The sequence below is a fragment of the Rhincodon typus genome, chromosome 15 (assembly GCF_021869965.1).
Source record: "Rhincodon typus isolate 14 chromosome 15, sRhiTyp1.1, whole genome shotgun sequence".
In the NCBI taxonomy this organism is placed as follows: domain Eukaryota; kingdom Metazoa; phylum Chordata; class Chondrichthyes; order Orectolobiformes; family Rhincodontidae; genus Rhincodon; species Rhincodon typus.
This window is the reverse complement of record NC_063346.1, coordinates 59,057,263-59,079,275: the sequence shown is the minus strand read 5'-3', so window position 1 is coordinate 59,079,275 and position 22,013 is coordinate 59,057,263. Positions and strand designations below refer to the sequence as shown.

Below are 22,013 nucleotides of genomic sequence, written 5' to 3'. Positions count from 1 at the left end.
GCCCAATCAGCGCAACCTTTCCTCATAAAACAAACCCCTTCATCCCAAGAATCATCCTAATAACCTTTACTAGAACTTTACCAGGATGCTCCTCCTTCAGTAAGGGAACCACTCCTAATTTGATACCTGTTCTACAAAGTATTGAGAGAGGTGAGCAGCAGGTAGCCATGATGTACAAGGCACTAAAGCAGAAGGACATGTTTGGTGAGCTGGGTGGCATGATGGTGGGGTGTACAACAGGAGGCTACTGTAATAACAACCCAACTGTAACACACAGCACTGGTGCTCTTTCCTGCTTTGCAGCAACGGTTCTACAAGAACAGCCGAGAGATCTATCTGCCCAAACCATCCTGGGGCAACCACACACCTGTCTTCAGGGATGCTGGCATGGAAGTCAAAAGTTACCGCTATTTTGATCCAAAGAACTGTGGCTTTGATGTTGCTGGGGCACTAGAGGATATATCGGTGAGTGTACTGTTTCATCAGTTTCTTGGCTTTAAGACTGATGAGTTTCAGTATATTTTTGTATTTTTTCAATGACGCTACATTGATGGTCATACTTACTGCAAATTGCGAAAAGCATGAACAGTGCAGTCCAATGTGGTTGATTTAAAACTGCATTTACATGTTGATGACATCTGTCTGTAACTCATTCATTTTGAATTGCTTGTAATCAGGATTACTTAGGTCACTGTTCAAGGGTTTTTGTTAACTCAAGTGGGGAGATTGTAACATTTAATCACTGATCTTTTTGGAGTAGAAGCAAATCACTCTGGCTCATTAGTGTTTTGGAGCGTTTATATCTCATTTCATTACCTCACACTGCACTCCCATCACCATGAGTTCAGTCTAACTGTAAACTCCAAACGCATCCTTGAACTCTCAGAAAATATTTGACTATAATGTTGGATGTTTTTCAAATGTTTAGTTTAGAGAACAAGGATAGATCATTGCAGTTATCTAACTGCACTGATCCTGTCCAACATTTGTTGTGACCCAGGACACTTTGGGGCCTCAGAGCCCCAGAAAGGAGAAAATGAACTCCTGAGGGGTCACCATAGGTTCTGAATGATATTGTGTAGTATCCCGTTGGTCCATAACTAGTCCTTGTCAGCCTGGTAAAGAGGAGGAATGAGCTATGGTTGCAACATTACATTAAGCCGTAGCGTTTATATCCGATTAAGTATTTCTGATGAGTAGATTATTTTGTGTGCAAGCAAAACAACTAAATGTCAACATATAACCATCACACAAACACCAAGTTAGACCAATATTTTGAATCAAGAGATGCACAGACCTGTTTGTTTTGTTATTGGATTAATAGCTGAGGTGCACAGATTGTTTTACCCTAGTTCTGGTCTGAGCAACAATTAGTAGACTTTAAATTCTGTCCTCTCAGTTCCTAGCAACAGACCAAAGAAAGACTTCCTATTAATGATGTAAATTTAGCAGATTCCAAATCAAAGCACAGATATGTTGCAAGCTGCTGAATGGTGATCTGTGAATTCAGGACTGCGCAGGGATTATTTTGGGAACCATGAGAAAAAAAATCACCAACTTGTATAATCAGGGGCTTTGAATGTTTGTCCCTTAAAAATATGAATATATTTGAGTATATTTAGGCCTTTCCCATGTATGTTTCCTGTGTCTCTTGCAGAAAGTTCCAGAACAAGCTGTCATCCTGTTTCACGCCTGTGCACACAACCCAACTGGAGTAGACCCGAAGACTGAACAATGGAAGGAGCTGGCAGCAGTCGTCAAGGTGAGAGGTGGGCTCTGGCATGTTTCACAAGTGTTGGATTTTTCTGCAAAATGTTCTTTCCCACATCCGTCTCAATGGAGATCGTGGGAATGTGTCTGAACCCCTTTGCAAGCTCTTTTTTGTTTGTGTTAAAATCCACCACATTATATCTAATTAATACAGTAATCCACCATCTAAAGTAGACATTTTGTTTTAATTATGTTATTAAAATAGTGCCAGTATATTCATTTAATGTTAATAGTTTAGAAATCATAGAATCCCTACAGTGTGGAAACAGGCCATTCTGCCCAACAAGTCCACACCGATCCTCAGAGCATCCCACCCAGACCCGTCCACCTACAACCCACCTAATCTATACGTCCCTGAGCACTATGGGAAATTTAGTATGACCAATCCACCTGGCCTGCACATCTTATGCCGTTTGCTAGACTACCTGTGTGGCCTGCTTGCTCCGAAGAACTTCTTGCCATGCTTTCTGTCCAACACTCAGTCCTCCTGACCTTCCTGCAGTTTCTGTCCCTGCCCTCGCAGTCCCTACTCCTTACAAAACTCCAGCCCCATTCCCAAACTCTGTTCTTGGCTTTAAAATCTCCAGTGTCTGCCATTCTGAACTCGCACTGAAGCTCCTGGGCTCCACCTAGTAGCAGAAGTTGGTAAGTGCAAGTGGCAACTCACCAACCTCTGCCAATAGATGGAGCTTAGTCAATTAAAACTTCAAGTGAGTTTAATTTTAACATTTATGTTGTTCTTCTACATTGTTTACATTTATTTTATTTTAAAGCTTATTTATTTATAAATGTAGGCATTTGGGAATATATTCCCTTTCAACATAATTAATGCCCAATCTATAGAGTGTGGAAACAGGCCGTTTGGTCCACACTGATCCTCTGAATAGCATCCCATCCAGAGCTACCCTGCCACCCTATTTCTGTAACCCTACATTTCCCCATGGCTAACCCACCTAGCCTGCACATCCCTGGGCACTATGGGCAATTTAGCATGGCCAATCCACCTAAGTTGCACATCTTTGGATTGTGGGAGGAAACTGAACCACCTGGAGGAAACCCACACAGACACGGGGAGAACATGCAAACTCCAAACGCAGATGCCCGAGGGTAGAAACGAATCTGGGTCCTTGGGTCTGTGAGGCAGCAGTATTAACCACTGAGCCACCGTGCCACCCCTGTTATGTTTCAGTGTTGTTTTCTGCTGAGAACACTCGTGAAGTACCTAACTGTACAGTATCTCTTTCGTACTGATTGATTTATTTTGCTGTAATAAACAAGGTACAGTAATTGACATGGTGTTACCATATTGCTGTTTAAATAAAATGCCATCAAACCAATTGGGACATGGAGCTGAGAGTTTCTTTCTTCTTGCTGTCTAGAAAAGAAATCTTTTGCCATTCTTCGACATGGCTTACCAGGGTTTTGCAAGTGGAGATGCTGACAGAGATGCCTGGGCTGTGCGCTATTTCCTTGAGCAGGGCATTAACATTGTTCTATCACAGTCCTATGCCAAGAACATGGGGCTGTATGGTAAGTAAATATCCCTGGGTTCCTGTCAGTTTGTTTATGCAGTTGTGGTTTAGGATTGATCAGCTCCAAATGTGAATGAACTCCAACTTGCAAATTAATTGTCCAGCTGCTTTCCTTTTAGATTAATTCATCTCCACTTGCCGCCCTATGCAAAATCTCCAGTGTTCCTATTGGAGATGCGAGTTGACAACTCTGTGCCTCAATTCCTTTGCCAGTGCCAATCCATAAGATGTAGGAGCAGAAGTAGGCCATTTAGCCCATCAAGTTTTCTGTGCCCTTCAGTGAGATAGTGATAATCCTCAACCCCTCTTTCCTTCCTGTCCCCAGAACCCTGGAATCCCTTACTGATTAAAAATCTGTCTATTTAAGCATTGAAAATACCTAATGAGCCAGCTTCAACAGCCCTCTGCGGTAAAGACTTCCACAGATTTGTTACCCTCTTAGAGAAAAAATTCCTCCTCATCTCTCTCTTAAATGTGTGACCGCTTATTCTGAGATTATGCCCTCTGGTACTATACTCTCCCACATTATGTAAGCCCTACCCTTGTTTATTGTACCAATTAATGGTTGGGCCTTGGGTAGTGTTGTAGAACAGAGGGACCTAGGGGTGTAAGTACATAATTCTTTGTAGTTTGCATCACATATGGACTGGATGGTTAAAAAGGCATTTGGCATCCTGGCCTTCATTGCTCAGTCCTTTGTTGAGTATAAGAGTTGGGTCGTCATGTTGAGGTTGTACAGGACATTGATGAGGCCTCTTCTGGAATGCTGTATCCAGTTCTGGTCGCCCAATTATAGGAAAGATATTATTAAGCTGGAGAGGGTTCAGAAGAGATTTACTAGGAATATTACCAGGTATGGAAGATTTGAGTTATAAGGAAAGACTGGATAGACTGAGACTTTTTTCATTGGAGCGTTGGAGGTTGAGAGGCAACCTGAAAGAAGTTTATAAAATAATGAGGGGTACAGATAGAGCTAATGGTAGTTGCATTTTCCCTAGGATGGGGGATTTCAAGACAGGGGGCACATAAGGTGAGAGGAGAGAGATCTAAAAAAGACGTGGGGGCAAATTTTTACACAGCGGGTGGGTCACGGGGTCATGAACTTCCTGACGAAGTGGTGGATGTGGGTAAGTACATGAATAGTAAAGGTTTGGAGGGATGTGGGCCAGAAGCAGGCAGGTGGGACCAGTTTAGTTTGGGAACATGATCAGCATGGACTGGTTGGACCGAAGGGCCTGTTTCCATGCTGTATGACTCCATGAGTTTAAGAGGAAATAACCTTTCCACATCTACCCTGTCAAGTACCTCAAGAAGTTCGTATGTTTTGAGAAGGTCACCTCTCATTCTTCTAAACTCTGATGAGTACAGGCCCACCCTACTCAACACCTTCTCATCGGTTGCCATCCTGAAAAGCCCTCTTTATCCCAGCTCTCTCTGTCTTCTATTATTCCACTGTCCGTGTTATACCAACACCGTGGGCTCTTAACCTTATGTGCGGTACCTTATCGGCTGCCTTTAGGAAATCCAGGTTTTATCTACTTGTCTCCCTTTGTCTTGTTACCTTCTCAAAAGAATTCTATCTTATGAAGTGGCCTAATGTGTGGTACCTTATCAAAAGCCTTCTGAAAATCTAAATATATTACCTTCACTGCTTCCACTTTATCTATCCTGCTAGTTACCTCCTCTAAGAATTCTATTAAATCTGGGGGGAGCCATGATTTCCTCTTCATAGCGCCACACTGACTCTGCTTGACCATGTTATGTGTTTCTAAACACTCTGCCACTGCATCTTTTACAAAGGACTCCAACATTTTCCCAATAACAGACGTTAAGCCAAGTGACCCATAGTTACTAGTTTTTGTCGTCTTCCCATTTAAAATAGCTACAATGTGGTTTTGCAATCCTCTGGGACCTCCTCAGATTGCTACCAGTGCATCCACTATCTCTGTAGATACTTCTTTGAATGTCCTAGAATGCATCCCATCAGGTCCAAGGGACTTGTTGGTCTTTAGTGATAGTTATTGTGTTTATTTCCTTATCTCCTTTTTCCCCATGATTACTTAGTAATTCTGGAATGCATTTAATGTGTTCTACTGTGAAGACTGATGCAAAGTATTTATTCAACTCCTCAGCCTGGTTCCCCATTATTATTTCCCCCACCCTTGTTCTCTAAGGGGCCTGTGTTCAGTTTGACTCCTCTCTTCCTTTATATATATTTAAAGAAGCTCTTGCTGATATTACTTGCAAGTTTACCCTCAGAGTTTATCTTATGTCTCTTCATTTTTTTTGGTTGACTTTTATTGTTTTTTAAAACTTTCCAAATCCTCTGGCTTACCATTAACCTTTGCTGTAGCATATGTTTTTACTTTCAATTTGATTCTGCCCTTAACTTCCCTGGTATTCTAATATCCAAACACTGGGAAATGTGTGGAAGTGAATATGATGGATACTGTGCCTTCTGAAATGTTCCTCTGTAAGTGTGAGGTGATGCACTTTGGAAGAAGAAACATGATGAGGGAGTATTTAATGAATGGCAAGACACTGGGTAGCTTAGTGGAACAAAGGGATCTTGGGGTAATTATTCACATATCCCTGAAATGGACAGAGCACATGAATAGGATAGATAAGAAGGCATGTGGATCAGTTGTGGCATAGAGTATAAGAGCAAGGAGGTAATGTTGGAGTTGTACAGAGTGTTGGTCAGGCCCAGCTGGAGTACTGTGTGCTGTTCTGGTCACCTCACTACAGGGAGGATGTGATAGCACAGGAGTGGGTACAGAGGAGGTTCAGCAGGATGTTGCCTGGGATGGAGAAATTGAGCTGTAAGGAGAGACTAGATAGGCTTGGATTGTTTTCTTTAGAGCAGTGAAAACTGAGGGGGTGGGGGGCAACATGACTGAGGTATGTACAATTATGAGGGGTATGGACAGGATGAATAGAGAGCAGCTGTTCCCCTTGACTGAGGGGTCAGTCACAAAGGGGCGTAGTTTAGGGTAAGAGGCAGAAGATTCAGAGGGGAATTGGGCAAAAATGTTTTTACTCAGTGGATGGTGGGAATCTGGAATGCACTGCCTGGGAAGGTAGTGGAGGCTGGAAACTTTACAACCTTCAAAAAATATTTTGGATGAGCACTTCAAATATCATAGCATTCAAGAATATGGGACAAATAAAGAATGTGAGATTAGCAAGCCTTTAGCAGTAGTTATGTTGGCGCAGGCTCCATGGGGCAAAGGGCCCTTTCTACGCTGTACGATTTTCTGAATCTTTGTTGCTGTGCCTGTATTTAGTATGTGCCTCACTGCAGTGAAAGGCTGTTTCCAAGCTGGCATTGCACTCTCTGGGCACTGGCTGGACTCTAAGTGACTTTCCTTCATGCATGAGGCTTGTTCAAGGAATATGCAGAGGAGTCTGCAACTTGAGGCGTGGTTACCACAGATCCTGTGCTGATCTAAAGTTCACCCAGTGGACTTTCCAGTTGACGTCAGTCATCATTAGTGATCTGCTCAACGTATGTTGTGGGACTGAGGGCCAGATTTATATCAGAGTCCCTAGACTCGGAAGGGAAATTTAAACCAATAGCAGTCATATGTGCTTCTGATCACTCTGTGCTATGTAAATGTTAGCTCAGTAAAGGCTCTACTGTAACTATCCCCCACCCTATGTTTGCTACCCCGCAGTGTTCCTTGAACAAGTTCATGCATGAAGGATAGCAGCCTGGAGCCCTGCCAGTACCCATAGAGAGTGATCCTAGCTTGAGAACACTCCTTTTAGAAGCAGTAGGTTCAAGTAGAAAACTAGGAATGAAACTCTTGACCTCTCTTTGACATTAATGCTGAACTGCTAAATAGATTTCAAGGGCTTCAGCTGCTGTTTTGTCTTTTTAAGGGTTTAAGCTACAGGGAGAGGCTGAATAGACTGGGGCAATTTTCCTGGGAACATTGGAGGCTGAGGGGTGACCTTACAGAAGTTCATAAAATCGTGAGGGGCATGGATAGGATGAATAGCCAATGTCTTTTTCCCAGGGTAGGGGAGTCCAAAACTAGAGGGCATAGGTTTAAGATGAGAGGGGAAAGATTTAAAAGGGACCTGAGGGGTAACATTTTCACGCGGAGGTGCGTCTATGACATGAACTGCCAAAAGAAGCAGTGGAGGCTGGTACGATTACAACATTTAAAAGGCATCTGGATGGGTACATGAATAGGTTGAGTTTAGAGGGATATGGGCCAAATGCTGGAAAATGGGACTAGATTAATTTAGGATATCTGGTCGGCATGGATAAGTTGGACCAAAGCGTCTGTTTCCACACTGTATACCTCTATGACTCTGAGTGAATGTTGAACTGCAGAGGGTTAATGGGGCTCTCACACTTCCAGGTGAGCGTATCGGTGGATTTACAGTAATCTGCAGCGATCCCGATGAAGCAAAGAGGGTGGAGTCGCAGCTGAAGATCCTGATCCGGCCCATGTATTCGAACCCACCGATAAATGGAGCCCGTATTGCCGCCACCATCATGAACACACCAGAGCTCCGAAAAGAATGGTGAGTCTGACTCAAAGACCATGAGCGTCTTCCGGGTTTGCCTGCAGCAGCTGCTTTATACGAAGAAACCACCACCTCTCCTTTTCTTAAAAAGAAATCCTGAGATGGAGCAATGGTTCAGCTGATTAAAAGCAAAGATCTGATTGCCCTTCAGCTATGGCTTAGTGGGTAGAGCCCTGGACCATTGAGTCTGAACCCAAATCAGACCTCACTGTGTGCTATGCAGAGAGTGCTGCACTGTTAAGAGGGCGTTCTATCAGGCTGCAAGTTTTAAATTACCAGCAGTGATGACACTAACTCGGGATGAATAATCACAGGAGATTGCACAAACCAGGATTGTATCCCCACAATTTTGAAAATGGAGGTGTGGCTTGAACCAAGCTCAAAGGGTAGGGCAGGGAGACTAGCTTCACTGTTTGGGGAATGTAGTACCAAGGGACGTAGCTTGTAAGCTAGAGCCAGACCTTTCAGGAGTGAAATTCAGAGAAACCTCCACATGCAAAAAAGTTGCTTCCACAGATGACAATTGACGCTAGACCCGTGTTATTTTTAAATCTGTAAGTGATAGGTTATTTTGTTGGCCAAAGTTTTGAAAGGATATAGGGCAAAAGTGGATATAGGTGTAGATCTGCCATGACTTGAATGAACAATGGAGGAGGCATGGGGCCTTAAATGGGAGTGTAAAACAAAAAGTGCCAGACATAGGAGCAGCAACATTTGTGGGGAGAGAAACAGAGTTGATGTTTAAGGCCGTTCAAACTTGTCCCTATGAGGAATGAAGGTGAGGCCACATCAACCACTGGAGTCATCCCATTACACTGTATCACTGAGGAATTCTTTGCTGGCCAGTATTTATCCCTCAGCCAGTATCACAAAAGCAGATTATCTGGTTGTTGTGTCATTACCCTCTGTGGGATCTTACTGTGCATAGAAATGTCAGAATTATAGTAGCTAAGCCATGTCAAAGTGATGGAATTGAATTTGGTCACTTGAGCTGCATTAGGGTGGGCTGTCTTTGGGGGCTGTGCCATTGGCTGGATTTGGAGGGAACTCTGCTGTGATCCCTGCCTCTCATGCTCAGGCCTACTCATACTTCCTATCATATGTCACCCTGGAGAAGGGTTGACAGATGACGTACTGAAGCCAAATGCTTCCCACCATTCTGTTCTTGAGTGAAGCGTTGGCCGTGTCAGACATCCTCTGTATTTCACATCAGGTGTAGCCCAGGCTTTTGCCGGAAGAGCGCTTTAAAATGGAACTAACTGGGTCACTCTTACAAAAGAGATGTCGTCTGCTTTGGGCAATTCTCTCCCAGGGTGCTGCCAACAACGTAACGAGACCAGGAGCTTGTTCTCAGTCCCCAGCTTGACCTATTTAAAAATCGTAACTAATAAATCTACTGAGGTGTTTTACAAATTCTGCACTCTTAAACTTAGAGAAATTCTCTGACCCTGTTCTGCTGGATTTCTCCGCAGTTGACAGGTGATGAGGATTTAGTAAGAGGACAAAGTTTTGATAATTTTCCAGTGTGGTTGGCAGTGACTGCCAGGACGTGGTGCTTTGCTGCTTCAAGGAATTTTTCACAACCTTCAACTGGGCTTCTATTCAGCTGGGTAGACTTGCTCCCCTGTGTTGCTGCAATATTTCATTCATGTGACCGAGCACCATTCCTTGCAAACTCACCAGCAATTCAACTAACCTACTTTCCTGCTACCCAACGCTGCTGTTAAATATGCATGCCTATATTTTGAATTTATACTGCATGCAGCTAATAAGCTCCTAAGACATAAGAGGAAAGGTAGGCCATTCATCCAACGGGCCTTCTCCATCATTTAGTGAGGTCATGACTGATCTGATAATCCTCAACTCCACTTCCCTGTCTTTTCCCCCCAACCCCTTGATTCCCTAAATTATTAAAAATCTGCCTGTCTTAACTTTGAATATTCTTAATGAATGACCTAGCCTCAACAGCCTCCTGTGGTAAAGAATTCCACAGATTCATTGCCCTCTGACAGAGGAAATTCCTCCTCATTTCCACCTTAAGTGTGCAACCCCTTATTCTGAGATGATGCCCCCTGGTCCTAGAATCTCCCACAAGGGAAAACCACTTCTCTTCATTATCCTGTCAAGCCCCCTAAGAAATTTGAGCGTTTCAATAAGGTCACCTGTCATTCTTCTAAACTCCAGTGAGCACAGGACCAACCTACTCAACCTTTCCTCAAAAGAAAGTCCCTCTCTATCCAGTATCAACTTAGTGAACCTTCTCTGAACTGCCTTCAACTGCAGTCTATCTGACCTTAGTTAAGTGGTCCAAACTGTTCACAGTATTCCAGCTGCATTCTGACTTGTACCTTATATAGTTTTAGTAACACTTCCTTACTTTCGTACTCCATTCCATTTGAAATAAACTGTTCCATTTGCCTTCCCTATTACTTGTTGAACTTGGGTGCTAATGTCCGTGATTCATGGATGAAGACTCCCAAACTTCACTGTGCTGCAGCTTTCTGCAGTCTTTCTCCATTTAGATAATATCAAGCTCGTTTGCTGTTCCTGCCAAAGTGTATGATGTCACATTCATAGAATCCACAGTGTGGAAGCAGGCCATTCGACCCATTGAATCCACATCAACCCTCCGAAGAGCGTCCCACCCAAACACATCTTCCTACCCTATCCCTGTAACCCTGCATTTCCCATGGCTAACCCACCTAGCCTGCACATCCCTGGGCACGAAAGGCAATTTAGCATGGCCAATGCACCTATCTTTGGACATTGTAGCAGGAACTGAGATTGGACTAAAGTCTAGACGGTTTGGATTCTTCCCTTCAATCTGAAACAATACAAAAGCAGGTCAAATGACTTCTGTTTTTGGCCAACTGGTCATAAGAGGCCACACATATACTGAGTCTGTGTAGTCAATGTCCATAACACACGACTATCCTTCATTTGGTATGGATTGAAGTTTCAAACTAAGAGAAGGTGTTGAGAGAATATTGTGGGAGCTTCACACCAAATCTAGTCTTTAGCTGGAAGTGCCTGACTCTCAACAAACGATGCCTGAAGCGGAAAGCGTTTCATTCTCCAGAACTGGCATCCGTTGTCTTGATGAGCACATTTTAAAACCAATCATCTAATGTCTCTCCTGTAGCAGAAGGGAGCCTGGTATAGAGAATGATCTGCCCTTTGTCTTTCCTCCTGCGCAGGCTGGAAGAGGTGAAGGAGATGGCAAACCGCATCATCAGTATGAGAGAGCAGCTGGTGTCATACTTGAAGAAGGAAGGCTCGATCCGCAACTGGCAGCACGTCACCGACCAGATCGGAATGTTCTGCTTCTCGGGGCTCAAGCCAGAGCAGGTAATTCAAATTTAGCTCTTGGGTCAGAGGAACGATCTTTAACCAACTCAGTAGGTTAACTGTAGAGTTGATCACACATTGCCTTGGGGCTGTGGAACAGTGGTGGCAGAGAGAAGGGGAACATTCACAACAGGGGATACAGCATGGGGCCATTCCCCCAACCACAGACATGGGGGGAGTGGTCAATTAGACAAGGGAGCTGGAGATTATACCAAATTGAGGGGAAATAGTGACCATCTCCTTTTAACTGTGGTCGGGACAATTAACAGTGTAAATGGAGCTTAGTGCAAACATTCTTAGGACCGAGATCTGGAGTAGTGGCATCACCCCAGCTCAGCGTAAAATTATTCATGTGTGTGCTATTGTTCAGTTACATATTGTGATCAAGAGATTCTCCCTATCTACTTCAGAACTCCCAGAAAAGCATCAGGAGATAGAGAGATCAGAATTCTAGTTATTGCAATCTGTGGAATATCAGAAGGGCTTTACTTCTGCTCTTGGGTTACAATTAACATTTATTGTTCCAAGATAAATTTTATAATCACATGCAATGTGCTTGGCCAATTCAGTAGGCTGAGTACGTGCATAGACAACAATACTGTAACCCCTAACAACTTATCTGTGTCTTACACTTCCTGTCTGCAGATCTCATCTTGAGTATTACCATTTTGAGGCACATATTCGTCGTTATTTAATATTGTAAAAGCATATGTAAATATTTAGCATTCAAATCCTTACTCTTTGTGGATGTTCCACTGTCAGGTTCTTGAATCAATCAAATCCCTTGATGCTTTCTGAAACAAAAGTCAGCTGCCACTTTATTTCTCAGTGAGATTTAAGTACTCAAAATATGCTTTAAGATAACACTTTAAAGTTCTACGGTGATGTTTGCAATTACTTTATCATTTACCTATTGTGTAAATTGCCTCTTGTGTCTTTGGACTTAAAACTTGGCCTTAAACTGGCTGCTTATACTGATGTATCTAGATAGAGGTGACACCAGACTCTGAGCGTGGGTTGACTGCTTGGACTGAGTGGATTCATTGCAGAAATTCCAGACATATTCTGTGCATCAACTTGACTTGATGTGTATTGTACCATTTCTGAAAGACGTTCAAAGCTTCAATTCAGGAAGACAGAAACACTAATGTAAATTTATTAATGACTGCAATGAGGGCTGTATAAACAGTGCCTGTGAACATTCAGTTGATGCTTACAGAATTTAATTACTGCAACATGAGTTTCTTTCCAGGTAACCCATCTCCTTGCTTTCCTGTCATCAGTATTTCCTACAATTTAACGTAGAACCTAGGTTCGGCCATTTGGCCCATCAAGGACACACCGACCCTCTGAAGAGTATCCCACCCAAACCCACCCCCTACCCTTTCCCTGAAACCCTACATTTCTACATCCCTAGACACTATGGGCAATTTAGCATGGCCAATCCACCTTAACCTGCACATCTTTGGACTGAGGGAGGAAACCTGCGATAGGGTTAGGGCTAGGGGAGAACGTACAGACTCCACACAGACAGCCGCCTGAGGGTGGAATCAAACTCGAGTCCCTGGCGCCGTGAGGCTGTAGTGCTAACCACTAAGCCGCCGTGCCGCCCAAACACCTGCAATGTGAGAGTAGGGATATGTGAATGTGAAAGGGGACTGTAGATTATCCAGGAACAAGGCTGACAAGTGGGAATGCTGTCAGAATGTGCTGCCTAACAGGCAAAGTGGACAAGAGGCAATTACGTTCATTTTTCTGAGGTCTCCTACTCCCAACTAAGCTGCAAGACTCAATAAATCCTCCCACTCTTTACCCAGTCTTCCTCAATCCTCTGCAAGTCAATCCTATTGGACTACAGTCCTTTACCTGTGAACGACAACAAACCCTACCCCACCACTACCCACTCCTCCTGCCATAACTCCTCACTTCTGGAATACTTTTCAATGCTTATAAACAGCAAAGCCATTTTCCCAGTCCTTAATCCTAGCACCAGTTCCCTTTCTAGTTTTTGCAGATTGCAGGATTACACTGTCTGCAGAATTTGCCTCAAACTCAACACAAATGGCACTGGATGCTAGGTCAGTTGTTAATCTTAAATCTTAGATACATGTTTCGTTAAGCAAAGGGCTATTGCCCAAAGGCAGGTATATGCAGTTAGGCCACAGATCAGCCAAGATCTCGTTGAATGGCGATACTGATTCAAGGGGCTGAATGGCCTCGTTCTGTTCCTATGTTCACTTCTTGAATTTAGAAGGCTGAGAGGTGAATTTCATCAAGATAATTAAAGGTTTTTTCCATGATTAAAAGTTTCAGTGTATGATGTTTGCACTGTGCAGTCTATTAGTTGTAAGGTGGCATAAGGAAAGTTTGAGTGACTGTCACTATGGGGAAACCCTTAAATTGTGATGATGCTGCCACTTCAAAAAATATCAGGACAAAAATAACCTTTTAGAGAGGTTTTAAGGCAGAAGTGCCAAACTGGTTACTTGAAGATGACTTAAGTAACCAACGTGAAGAAGGGTCCCGACCGGAAACATCAGTTTTCCTGCGCTTCTGATGCTGCCTGACCTGCTATGTTCCTCCAGCTCCACACGGTGTTTATAAATCATAGAATCCCCACATGGTGGTACAGGCCCTTCGGCCTAACAAGTCCACATCGACCCTCAGAGCATCCCACCAAGACCCATCCCCCTGCAACCCACCTAATCTAAACGTCCCTGGACACTACAGGCAATTTAGCATGTCCAGTTCACCTAGCCTGCACATCTTTGGACTGTGGGAGGAAAGCCATGCAGACACTGGGAGAATGTGTAAACTCCACACAGACAGTCACCCGAGGCTGGAATCGAACCTGGGTCCCTGGTGCTGTGAGGCAACAGTGCTAACTGCTGAGCCACCATGCCACCCCAAATTTATCTCTGACTGCAGCATCTGCAGTTCTTACTATCTCTGTGTGAGCCTTTGGGGTGTTTTTTTTTGAAAGTTGGAACAATGGAAGCATCTTGGGTGAGGCAAGCTCTCACAGATCAGGCTTTCTACTTAGTTTGTTCATGAGAAGCTGTTTGGGGTCTCAAACGAGTTGGAAGCTTCAATAAATGTCTCTTGGCAGCTACACTCTCTGAATTTTCTCCTGATGTTTCTTCCTCCTGAATTGGAGAACTGCCTAAAAGAATCTGCATCTGAATTTACCTTTTGCCAAGGGGTGTGTTTATGGGATGTTACTACATGGAATAGTTGATTGGTAATGGGCACTGTATCTATTATTCTGTTAAGTTTTCCAATAGTTAAGTTATTCTGAATTCCTCCTCCTTTTGTTTCTATTTTAACTATCATGTTTAAGTAAATTGTTTTGCTTAACGTTGAGTAGTTTAACCAGTTGCATTGCATCTGGAACATGGCACTTCACATCTGTCTTTAATATAAGAAAAGGTTAGGGTCTAGGCTACCTTCTTAAAATATTTTGAGGGAGTCTGGTCTGGTCCGTAACAAAATGCTGGCACTATCTGGTATACTTAATGCTTTGAACCAGGACTGTATTCATTTGGAGAAATGTACTTGAAATCCTATGTTTATTTTCTACTACTCAGTGGAGTGGGCTCTAATGGAGTTTATTCTATTCTTCATGACAGGTGGAGCGCCTAACAAAAGAATTCTCCGTTTACATGACCAAGGATGGTCGAATCTCTATGGCTGGGGTCAGCTCTGGCAACGTGGAGTACCTTGCACATGCCATCCACCAAGTCTCCAAATAAAACACCAGAGAAAGGGGAAGACCCGAGGGCAAGAACCTCAGCTTTCAACCACAGCCAGAACCAGGAGTATTCTGTTCAAAGTTTAGCAGTCAGATACTGTTACTATCTGCTGGATGTTCATTATAGAAAGGTCCAGTGTGAGGCTGGGAGGAAACACAGCCTTTCAGCACCTTGTGGAGTTTATTGGAGAATATAGAGCTGGCCCATTGAGATATTAACTCTTTTGGTGACTGCAGCTCTATATTCCCAATGGATCCACTAAAGATGAGAGTTTTCGGGTCTGCTTTGTAAATTAGCTGTGGCTGAGATGCAGTATCTGCTGCCTACTCTTCCTCAAAGACTCTGGCTTGTACAGCTGACATGATTAAAATTTCCCTTTGCAACTGGTCTACACCAAGCCCCTGTGCAAACTCCCCTTTTCTAATCTTGCCTGATTTGTTTTCCCCACAGCCCTCAGAATGAATCAGTCACCCATCTGTTTGCATTTGACCCATACTGATACTGTTGGTTATGCCCATGTTTCACATGTTGCAAGCTTCGTCGCCAGCAGCAGTCAGTACTGCTATCCTGCAGCTTTCTTATTCCATAATGCTTTTATCAATGTCACGTCAGTCACCCTCCCATGTTAAGTAGATGCAAGGGTCTTAGCTTTGAGGCTGGTCGTTTGGCTTCACATTTGTTCTTGAATTGTTATCGGTCAGTGGTTGGTCAGAAAGGAGCATTTAAGTCGTCATGAGGACTGACCTGGAAATTGTGCGATCATGCTCAGTGAAGGCTGTAGTCTGGAACTGCAACAGACTCGTATCACGGCAGAACTGGTTTAGTAGTGTGTGGTCCACTGATTGTAGTTAGCGGGTTTGGGTGGGATTGGTTGGGTTAAGTGTTGCGTTCACGGTTGCCTGTTTCAAAAAATGAAAATGTTTGACCCCAATGCTTGCCAAAAGGCAGCGCAGTACTTGAAGGTCCAGCCAGAAGGTACACGGCTGTGGTGGTAAGCTCGGATTTGCTGCAAATTGTTAAATTCTGTTTCAAATCTAGGCTCTTACAAACCTGTACTTGTGACTCAATAAAATGGTTCCTTTAATGATCAGTACCCATTAAGTTCTCTCCCTGCATTCTTTTCTATGCCGTTGTAACTCCTGCTGCTGATGGTTTAAATGTTGTGAATAGTAATGAAGGTTGAAGTCAGGGTGTTACACACCTGAACTACAACCAACAGAACAGAACAGGACAACAAAACGTCAGGAGTAAGAGCTGGAGATGACCACCCATGGCTGATTTTGGCTACAACTCCATTTGTTCCCAACATCCCTTGATTCCCAGAGCGACAAAAAGACTGACTCCCTTGTTCTTAATAAGAGGATGCTTAGAGCAGACGCTCTAAAGTGCACACGACTAATTTTCAGTCAGAGACTCCCCAGCTCATTGAAGTCACTTCTGCAAGTCTGCAGGGATTGTTAGGGCTTATTAGATTGAGCAGCCCATTGAGGTGGGTGGAAATCAAATTGCAACATCATTTGAGCACTGAACTATCATGTGCCTTTGGACAGTGAACGTCAGAAGGTTATTCAACCCTAGGAGCATCACAGCAGAGCCATCCGATGTTCACACTTTACTGCAAAATTACATTGAAATTATAAAAGCATCTGTGAATGCTGGAAATCTGGAGTATCCAACAAGTGCTGGAGAAACTCAACAGGGTCTGGCAGCATCTGTGCAGAGTAACAGTTAATGTTTCGAGTCCAATATGAGTTTTCTTCAGACTTAGGGTTAGACTTGAAACAGTAACTCTGTTTTTCTCTCCACAGATGCAGCAAGTTTCTCCAGCACTTTATTTTTCTGGTGAAATGAAGAACCCCACCTGGTGTGGTGAGACTTGAGCTCATGCCTCCAGGTTGCTAAGATACAGATTACTCCAGGATTTTTGGAATACAAGACCACTATGCTACTGTTTGCAGGAAGTGGTGCTGAATACAAACTGTTTATCTGAACAATTTCTTTGGACAAGAGTCCTCTCCCATCCCACAGACCCTTTCACACGCCTCCAACACTCTCCCTCCACCTGGATCCCTCCCTCTGGCCTTGTTTATTGAGGACCGTCAACATGACATCGGTCACATTAATTTTTCTGCCCTCCTCACCCATTCAAACCTGTCTCCCTCTGAGTGCACTGCACTCCGTTATTTCAGGTCCGACCCTGACTCTATCATCAAGCCTGCCGACCAGGATGGTGCTGCTGTTTTCTGGCGGACTGACCCCGACACTGTGGAGGCTAAGCACCAGCTTTCAGACACCTCCTATCATCCCTCCGAGACAACGACCCCAACATCAGTCATCAGGCTATTGTGTCCACAAAGGTCACTCATCTCATCCAGTGACCTCTCTCGCCCACCCTGCAAACAGCCTCCAACCTCATACTCCCCCAACCATGCACAGCTCGCTTCTACCTTCTTCCCAAAATCCACAAACAGGACTGGCCAGCCAGACCCGTTGTTTCTGACTGCTCCTGCCCCACAGAACTTGCCTCTTTCTACCTTGACTCCTTTTTTATTTCCTGTCCAGTCTCTTCCCACTTACATCCGCGGTTCTTCTAACGCTTTGCTCCAGTTTCAGAGTTTCCACTTTGTGGGTTCCAGCGCCTGCACTTCACCATGGACGTGCAGTCCCATTACATGTCCCCCATCAGGATGGTCTCAGGGCTTCCTGCTTCTTCTTGGGGAGAAAGAAAAGGCCTGGAACCGTCCCCAGCTGTCACCAGCTTCCTTTGCCTGACCAAGCTTGTCCTCACGCTGAACCACTTCTCCTTTAACACCTCCCACGTAACCTTGACTATACATATTCACGTCCTGCTTCCTGTAAAAACCCTATTCCATTCTTTCAGTTTCTCTGTCTTTGTTCCATCTGTTCCACTTTCTTCTGGTGAGGATTCCCCACAAGCAGGGAATTTTCCATGCTTTTACCTTCACCTGCCCCCTCACAGGATCCCCCAGTCCTCACTTTCCACTCCACATCCAAAAGATTATAAGTTGTCATTCCTGCCACCTCTAGACTCATGTTCCGTCTGTCAGCATCTATCAGGCACCATTCTGTCCAGGACACCCTGGTCCACTCCTCCTCCCCTCCCAGCACCTCTCCATAGCACCTTCCTAGCAATTGCAGATGGTGTAGCTCCTACCCATTCACCTCCTCCCTCCTTCCTGGACACACTTTCCAGGTGAAGCAGTGATTTACTCAGTCTGGTCTACTGTATTCACTGCTCACCATGTGGTCTCGTCTACATTGTTACATTGATGAAATGCAGACTGAGCCACCACTTTGTGGAACGCCTACATTCTATTTGTGAAAATATCCCTGAGCTTCCAGTTGCCTGTCACTTGCAAAACACCACTGTGTTCCCTGTCCAATATCTGTCTCATGCCTGCTCCAGCGAAGGTCAGTGCAAGCTGGAAGAACTGTATCTTATTTTCCACTTGGGGACCCAGCAGCCTTGAGGGCTCAATATTGATTTCAATCATTTTAGAACCTGAACAACGTCCTCAATGTCCGTTACCCATCCCCACATCCCTGACCCTGTCATCACATGGGCTGCTTTCACAGGGTCATACAGCACAGAAACAGACCCTTGGATCCAACCAGTCCATATTCGTCACAATTCCAAACTAAACTAGTCCCACCTGCCTGCACTTGGCCCATATCTCTCCAAACATTTCTTATGCAAGTACTTATCCAAATGTCTTTTAAATGTTGTAACTGTACCCCTATCCACCACTTCTTCTGGAAGTTCATTTCACACACGAACCACTCTGTGTTTAAAAAAAAAAATTGCCCTTCGTGTCCTTTTTAAATGTTTCTCCCCCCACCTTAAAGATATACCCTCCATTTTTGAACACCCCACCCCTATGGAGAAGACCTTTGCTGTTCACCTTATCTCTACCCCTAATGATTTTATAAACCTCTATAAGGTCACTCCTCAACCTCCTATGTTCCATGAAAAAAATCCCAGCCTATCCAGCCTCTCCTTATAACTCAAACTCTCCATTTCTGGCAACATCCTGGTAAATCTCTTCTGAACCCTGTCCAGCTTAATAACAGCTTTCTTTTTAGCACAACCAACCATTTCCACTTACTTATGGTCCTCATTATCAGCTTTTCTTTGTCCTGAGCATACTATTATCCATCTCTTTGTCATCCTCTCTTATAGGCTCCAACTCCACCTATCATCTCACTCCTTTTCCCCTCCCCGTCTTCATAAATGCCAACTTTTTTCCTGGCTACTGTCAGTTTTGAAGAAACAAAGTGTTGAATTTGCTTTCTGTCCACAGATGCTGCCAGACCTGCTGACTTTCTCCAGCAATTTCCATTTTTGTTTCAGATTTCCAGCTTCCACAGTTCTTCGTTTTATTTCAGTAAAACATTTTTATTTTGTCCCAGTGTTTGTGGTGAGATGTGTTTAGGAGTGAGACTGTTCAGTCATTTGTTAATCATAGAATCCCTACAATGTGGGGGCAGGCTATTCGGCCCATCAAGTTCACATTGACCCTCCAAAGAACATCCCACCCAGACACACGCTCTACCCTATAACGCTGCATTTCCCCTGGCTAACCCACCCAACCTGCACATCCCTGGACTCAGTGGCCAATTTAGCATGGCCAATCCACCTACCCTGCACATCTTTGGACTGTGGGAGGAAACCAGAGCACCCAAAGGAATCCCATGCAGACATGGGGAGAACGTGCAAACTCCACACAGACAGGCACCCGAGAGTTGAATCGAACCTGGGTTCCTGGTGCTGTGAAGCAGCAGTGCTAACCCCTGATCCACTGTGCCACCCATGTCATGAAAAGATGTGTGGGCAATCCTGGACAAATGCTGGCTTCCAGGAAATATGACAGTATCCTGACAATTTTGTGTCCCATAAAATCAGAGTACAGAAGTGGCCCTTTGGCCCATCAGAGCTGTACCATAAAGCTGCACAAGCCTTGAATGTTAAGACAGTTTCTCCAGGGACATATTGAGACAAGTCGGGAGCCCCTTTCATGCTGCATAGTCGAAGAGCATTTTGTAAGTCAGGTGTACGAAATCCCCCAGCTCAACAAAGCATGTGTTCAGTCAGGAGTCAATGATCAGAGATACTGACGGGCTGGTTAACTGAAATGATTTCCACTATGAGTGCAGTTTCACTGATGCTTTCCAACTTTATGAAAGCAATGTCACAATCCTTGGGCTTTGCTTCCCTTGATCTGAATCCCTCAGCCCTTTGCTGCAGCTTAAGCAGCACCACTTTGGGTGATTCTAATAGGAACAAGAGGAGCAGCCACACCAGGAACAGCTACTGCCTGTTCCCACATGACATAGCAAGGGGGATGGACATGCAGCTCCAGCTCAAAGGAGATGATGCTCTACAGAAAACGGGATGCAATCGTTCAATCTCTCATGAGGGTAAGAAAGCTAGCATAAAGGCACTTTACTTGAATGCTCATAGCATTCGTAACAAGGTTGATGAGTTAATGGCACAAATCATCGTGAATGAATATGATTTGGTGGCCATTACGGAGACATGGTTACAGGATGGTCACGACTGGGAGTTAAATATCCAAGGGTACCAGACTATTCGGAAGGACAGACAGGAAGGTGAGGGAGGTGGTGTAGCTCTGATATTCAAGGACGACATGAGGGCGGTGCTGAGAGATGATATAGGTTCTATTGAGAATGAGGTTGAATCCATTTGGGTGGAAATTAGAAATTCTAAGAGGAAAAAGTCACTGATAGGCGTAGTCTATAGGCCACCAAATAATAACATCACATTGGGGCGGGCAATAAACAAAGAAATAACTAATGCCTGTAAAACTGGTACGGCAATTATCATGGGGGATTTTAACCTACACGTAGATTGGTCGAACCAGCTCGGTCAGGGTAGCCTTGAGGAGGAGTTCATTGAATGTATCCATGATAGTTTTCTTGAACAGTATGTAATGGAACCGACGAAGGAGCAAATTATCCTAGATCTGGTCCTGTGCAATGAGACAGGAATAATTAATGACCTCATAGTTAGGGATCCTCTTGGAAGGAGTGATCACAGCATGGTTGAATTTAGAATACAGATGGAGAGTGTGAAGATAAAATCCAATACTAGGGTCCTGTGCTTGAACAAGGGGGACTACAATAGAATGAGGGAGGACTTGGCTAAAGTAAACTGGAAACAAAGATTTTATGGTGGGACAGTTGACGAGCAGTGGAGGACTTTCAAAGCAATCTTTCAAAGTGCTCAGCAAAAGTATATTCCAATGAAAAGGAAGGGCTGTAAGAAAAGGGGTAATCTGCCATGGGTGTCTAAGGAAATAAGGGAGGCTATCAAATTGAAAGAGAAGGCATACAAAGTGGCCAAAAACAGCATGAAACTAGAAGATTGGGAAAACTTTAAAGGTCAACAGAAATCCACAAAAAGAGCTATAAGGAAAAGTAAGATAAAACATGAGAAAAAACTAGCACAGAATATAAAGACAGATAGCAAAAGTTTCTATAAATATATAAAACGAAAAAGAATGGCTAAAGTAAACATTGGCCCTTTAGAGCATGAGAAGGGGAATTTAGTTATGGGATATGATGAAATGACCGAGGCATAGAACAGGTATTTTGTATCGGTCTTCACAGTGGAGGACACTAATAACATGCCAGTAATTGACAAAGAGACTAAGGTAGGTGAGGACCTGGAAACAATCATTATTACAGAAGAGGTAGTGTTGGGCAAGCTAATGGAGCTAAGGATTGATAAGTCTCCTGGCCCTGATGGAATGCATCCCAGGGTACTAAAAGAGATGGCGGGAGAAATAGCAGGTGCACTGGAGGTAATTTTCCAAAATTCGCTGGACTCTGGGGCAGTCCCAGCAGATTGGAAAACAGCAAATGTGACGCCACTGTTTAAAAAGGGAAGTAGACAAAAGATGGGGAATTATAGATCGGTTAGCTTAACCTCTGTAGTGGGGAAGATGCTTGAGTCTATTATCAAGGAAGAAATAGCAAGGCATCTTGATAGAAATTGTCCTGTTGGGCAGATGCAGCATGGGTTCAT

The 22,013-nt window shown here is 44.0% G+C and overlaps 1 protein-coding gene across 1 annotated transcript in view; it reads left to right on the top strand.

Annotated features, from left to right (window-relative positions):
- Positions 1–16,037, top strand: part of LOC109920850 (aspartate aminotransferase, mitochondrial) — a 37,303-nt gene extending 21,266 nt beyond the window's left edge. The window contains exons 5-10 of the mRNA XM_020520922.2: positions 304–465; positions 1,658–1,762; positions 3,150–3,300; positions 7,676–7,841; positions 11,042–11,192; positions 14,822–16,037. Coding sequence (XP_020376511.1) covers positions 304–465; positions 1,658–1,762; positions 3,150–3,300; positions 7,676–7,841; positions 11,042–11,192; positions 14,822–14,944 — 858 coding nt within the window. The 3' untranslated portion in view covers positions 14,945–16,037. The remainder of the gene's footprint in view (positions 1–303; positions 466–1,657; positions 1,763–3,149; positions 3,301–7,675; positions 7,842–11,041; positions 11,193–14,821) is intronic.
- The last annotated feature ends 5,976 nt before the right edge of the window (positions 16,038–22,013 follow it).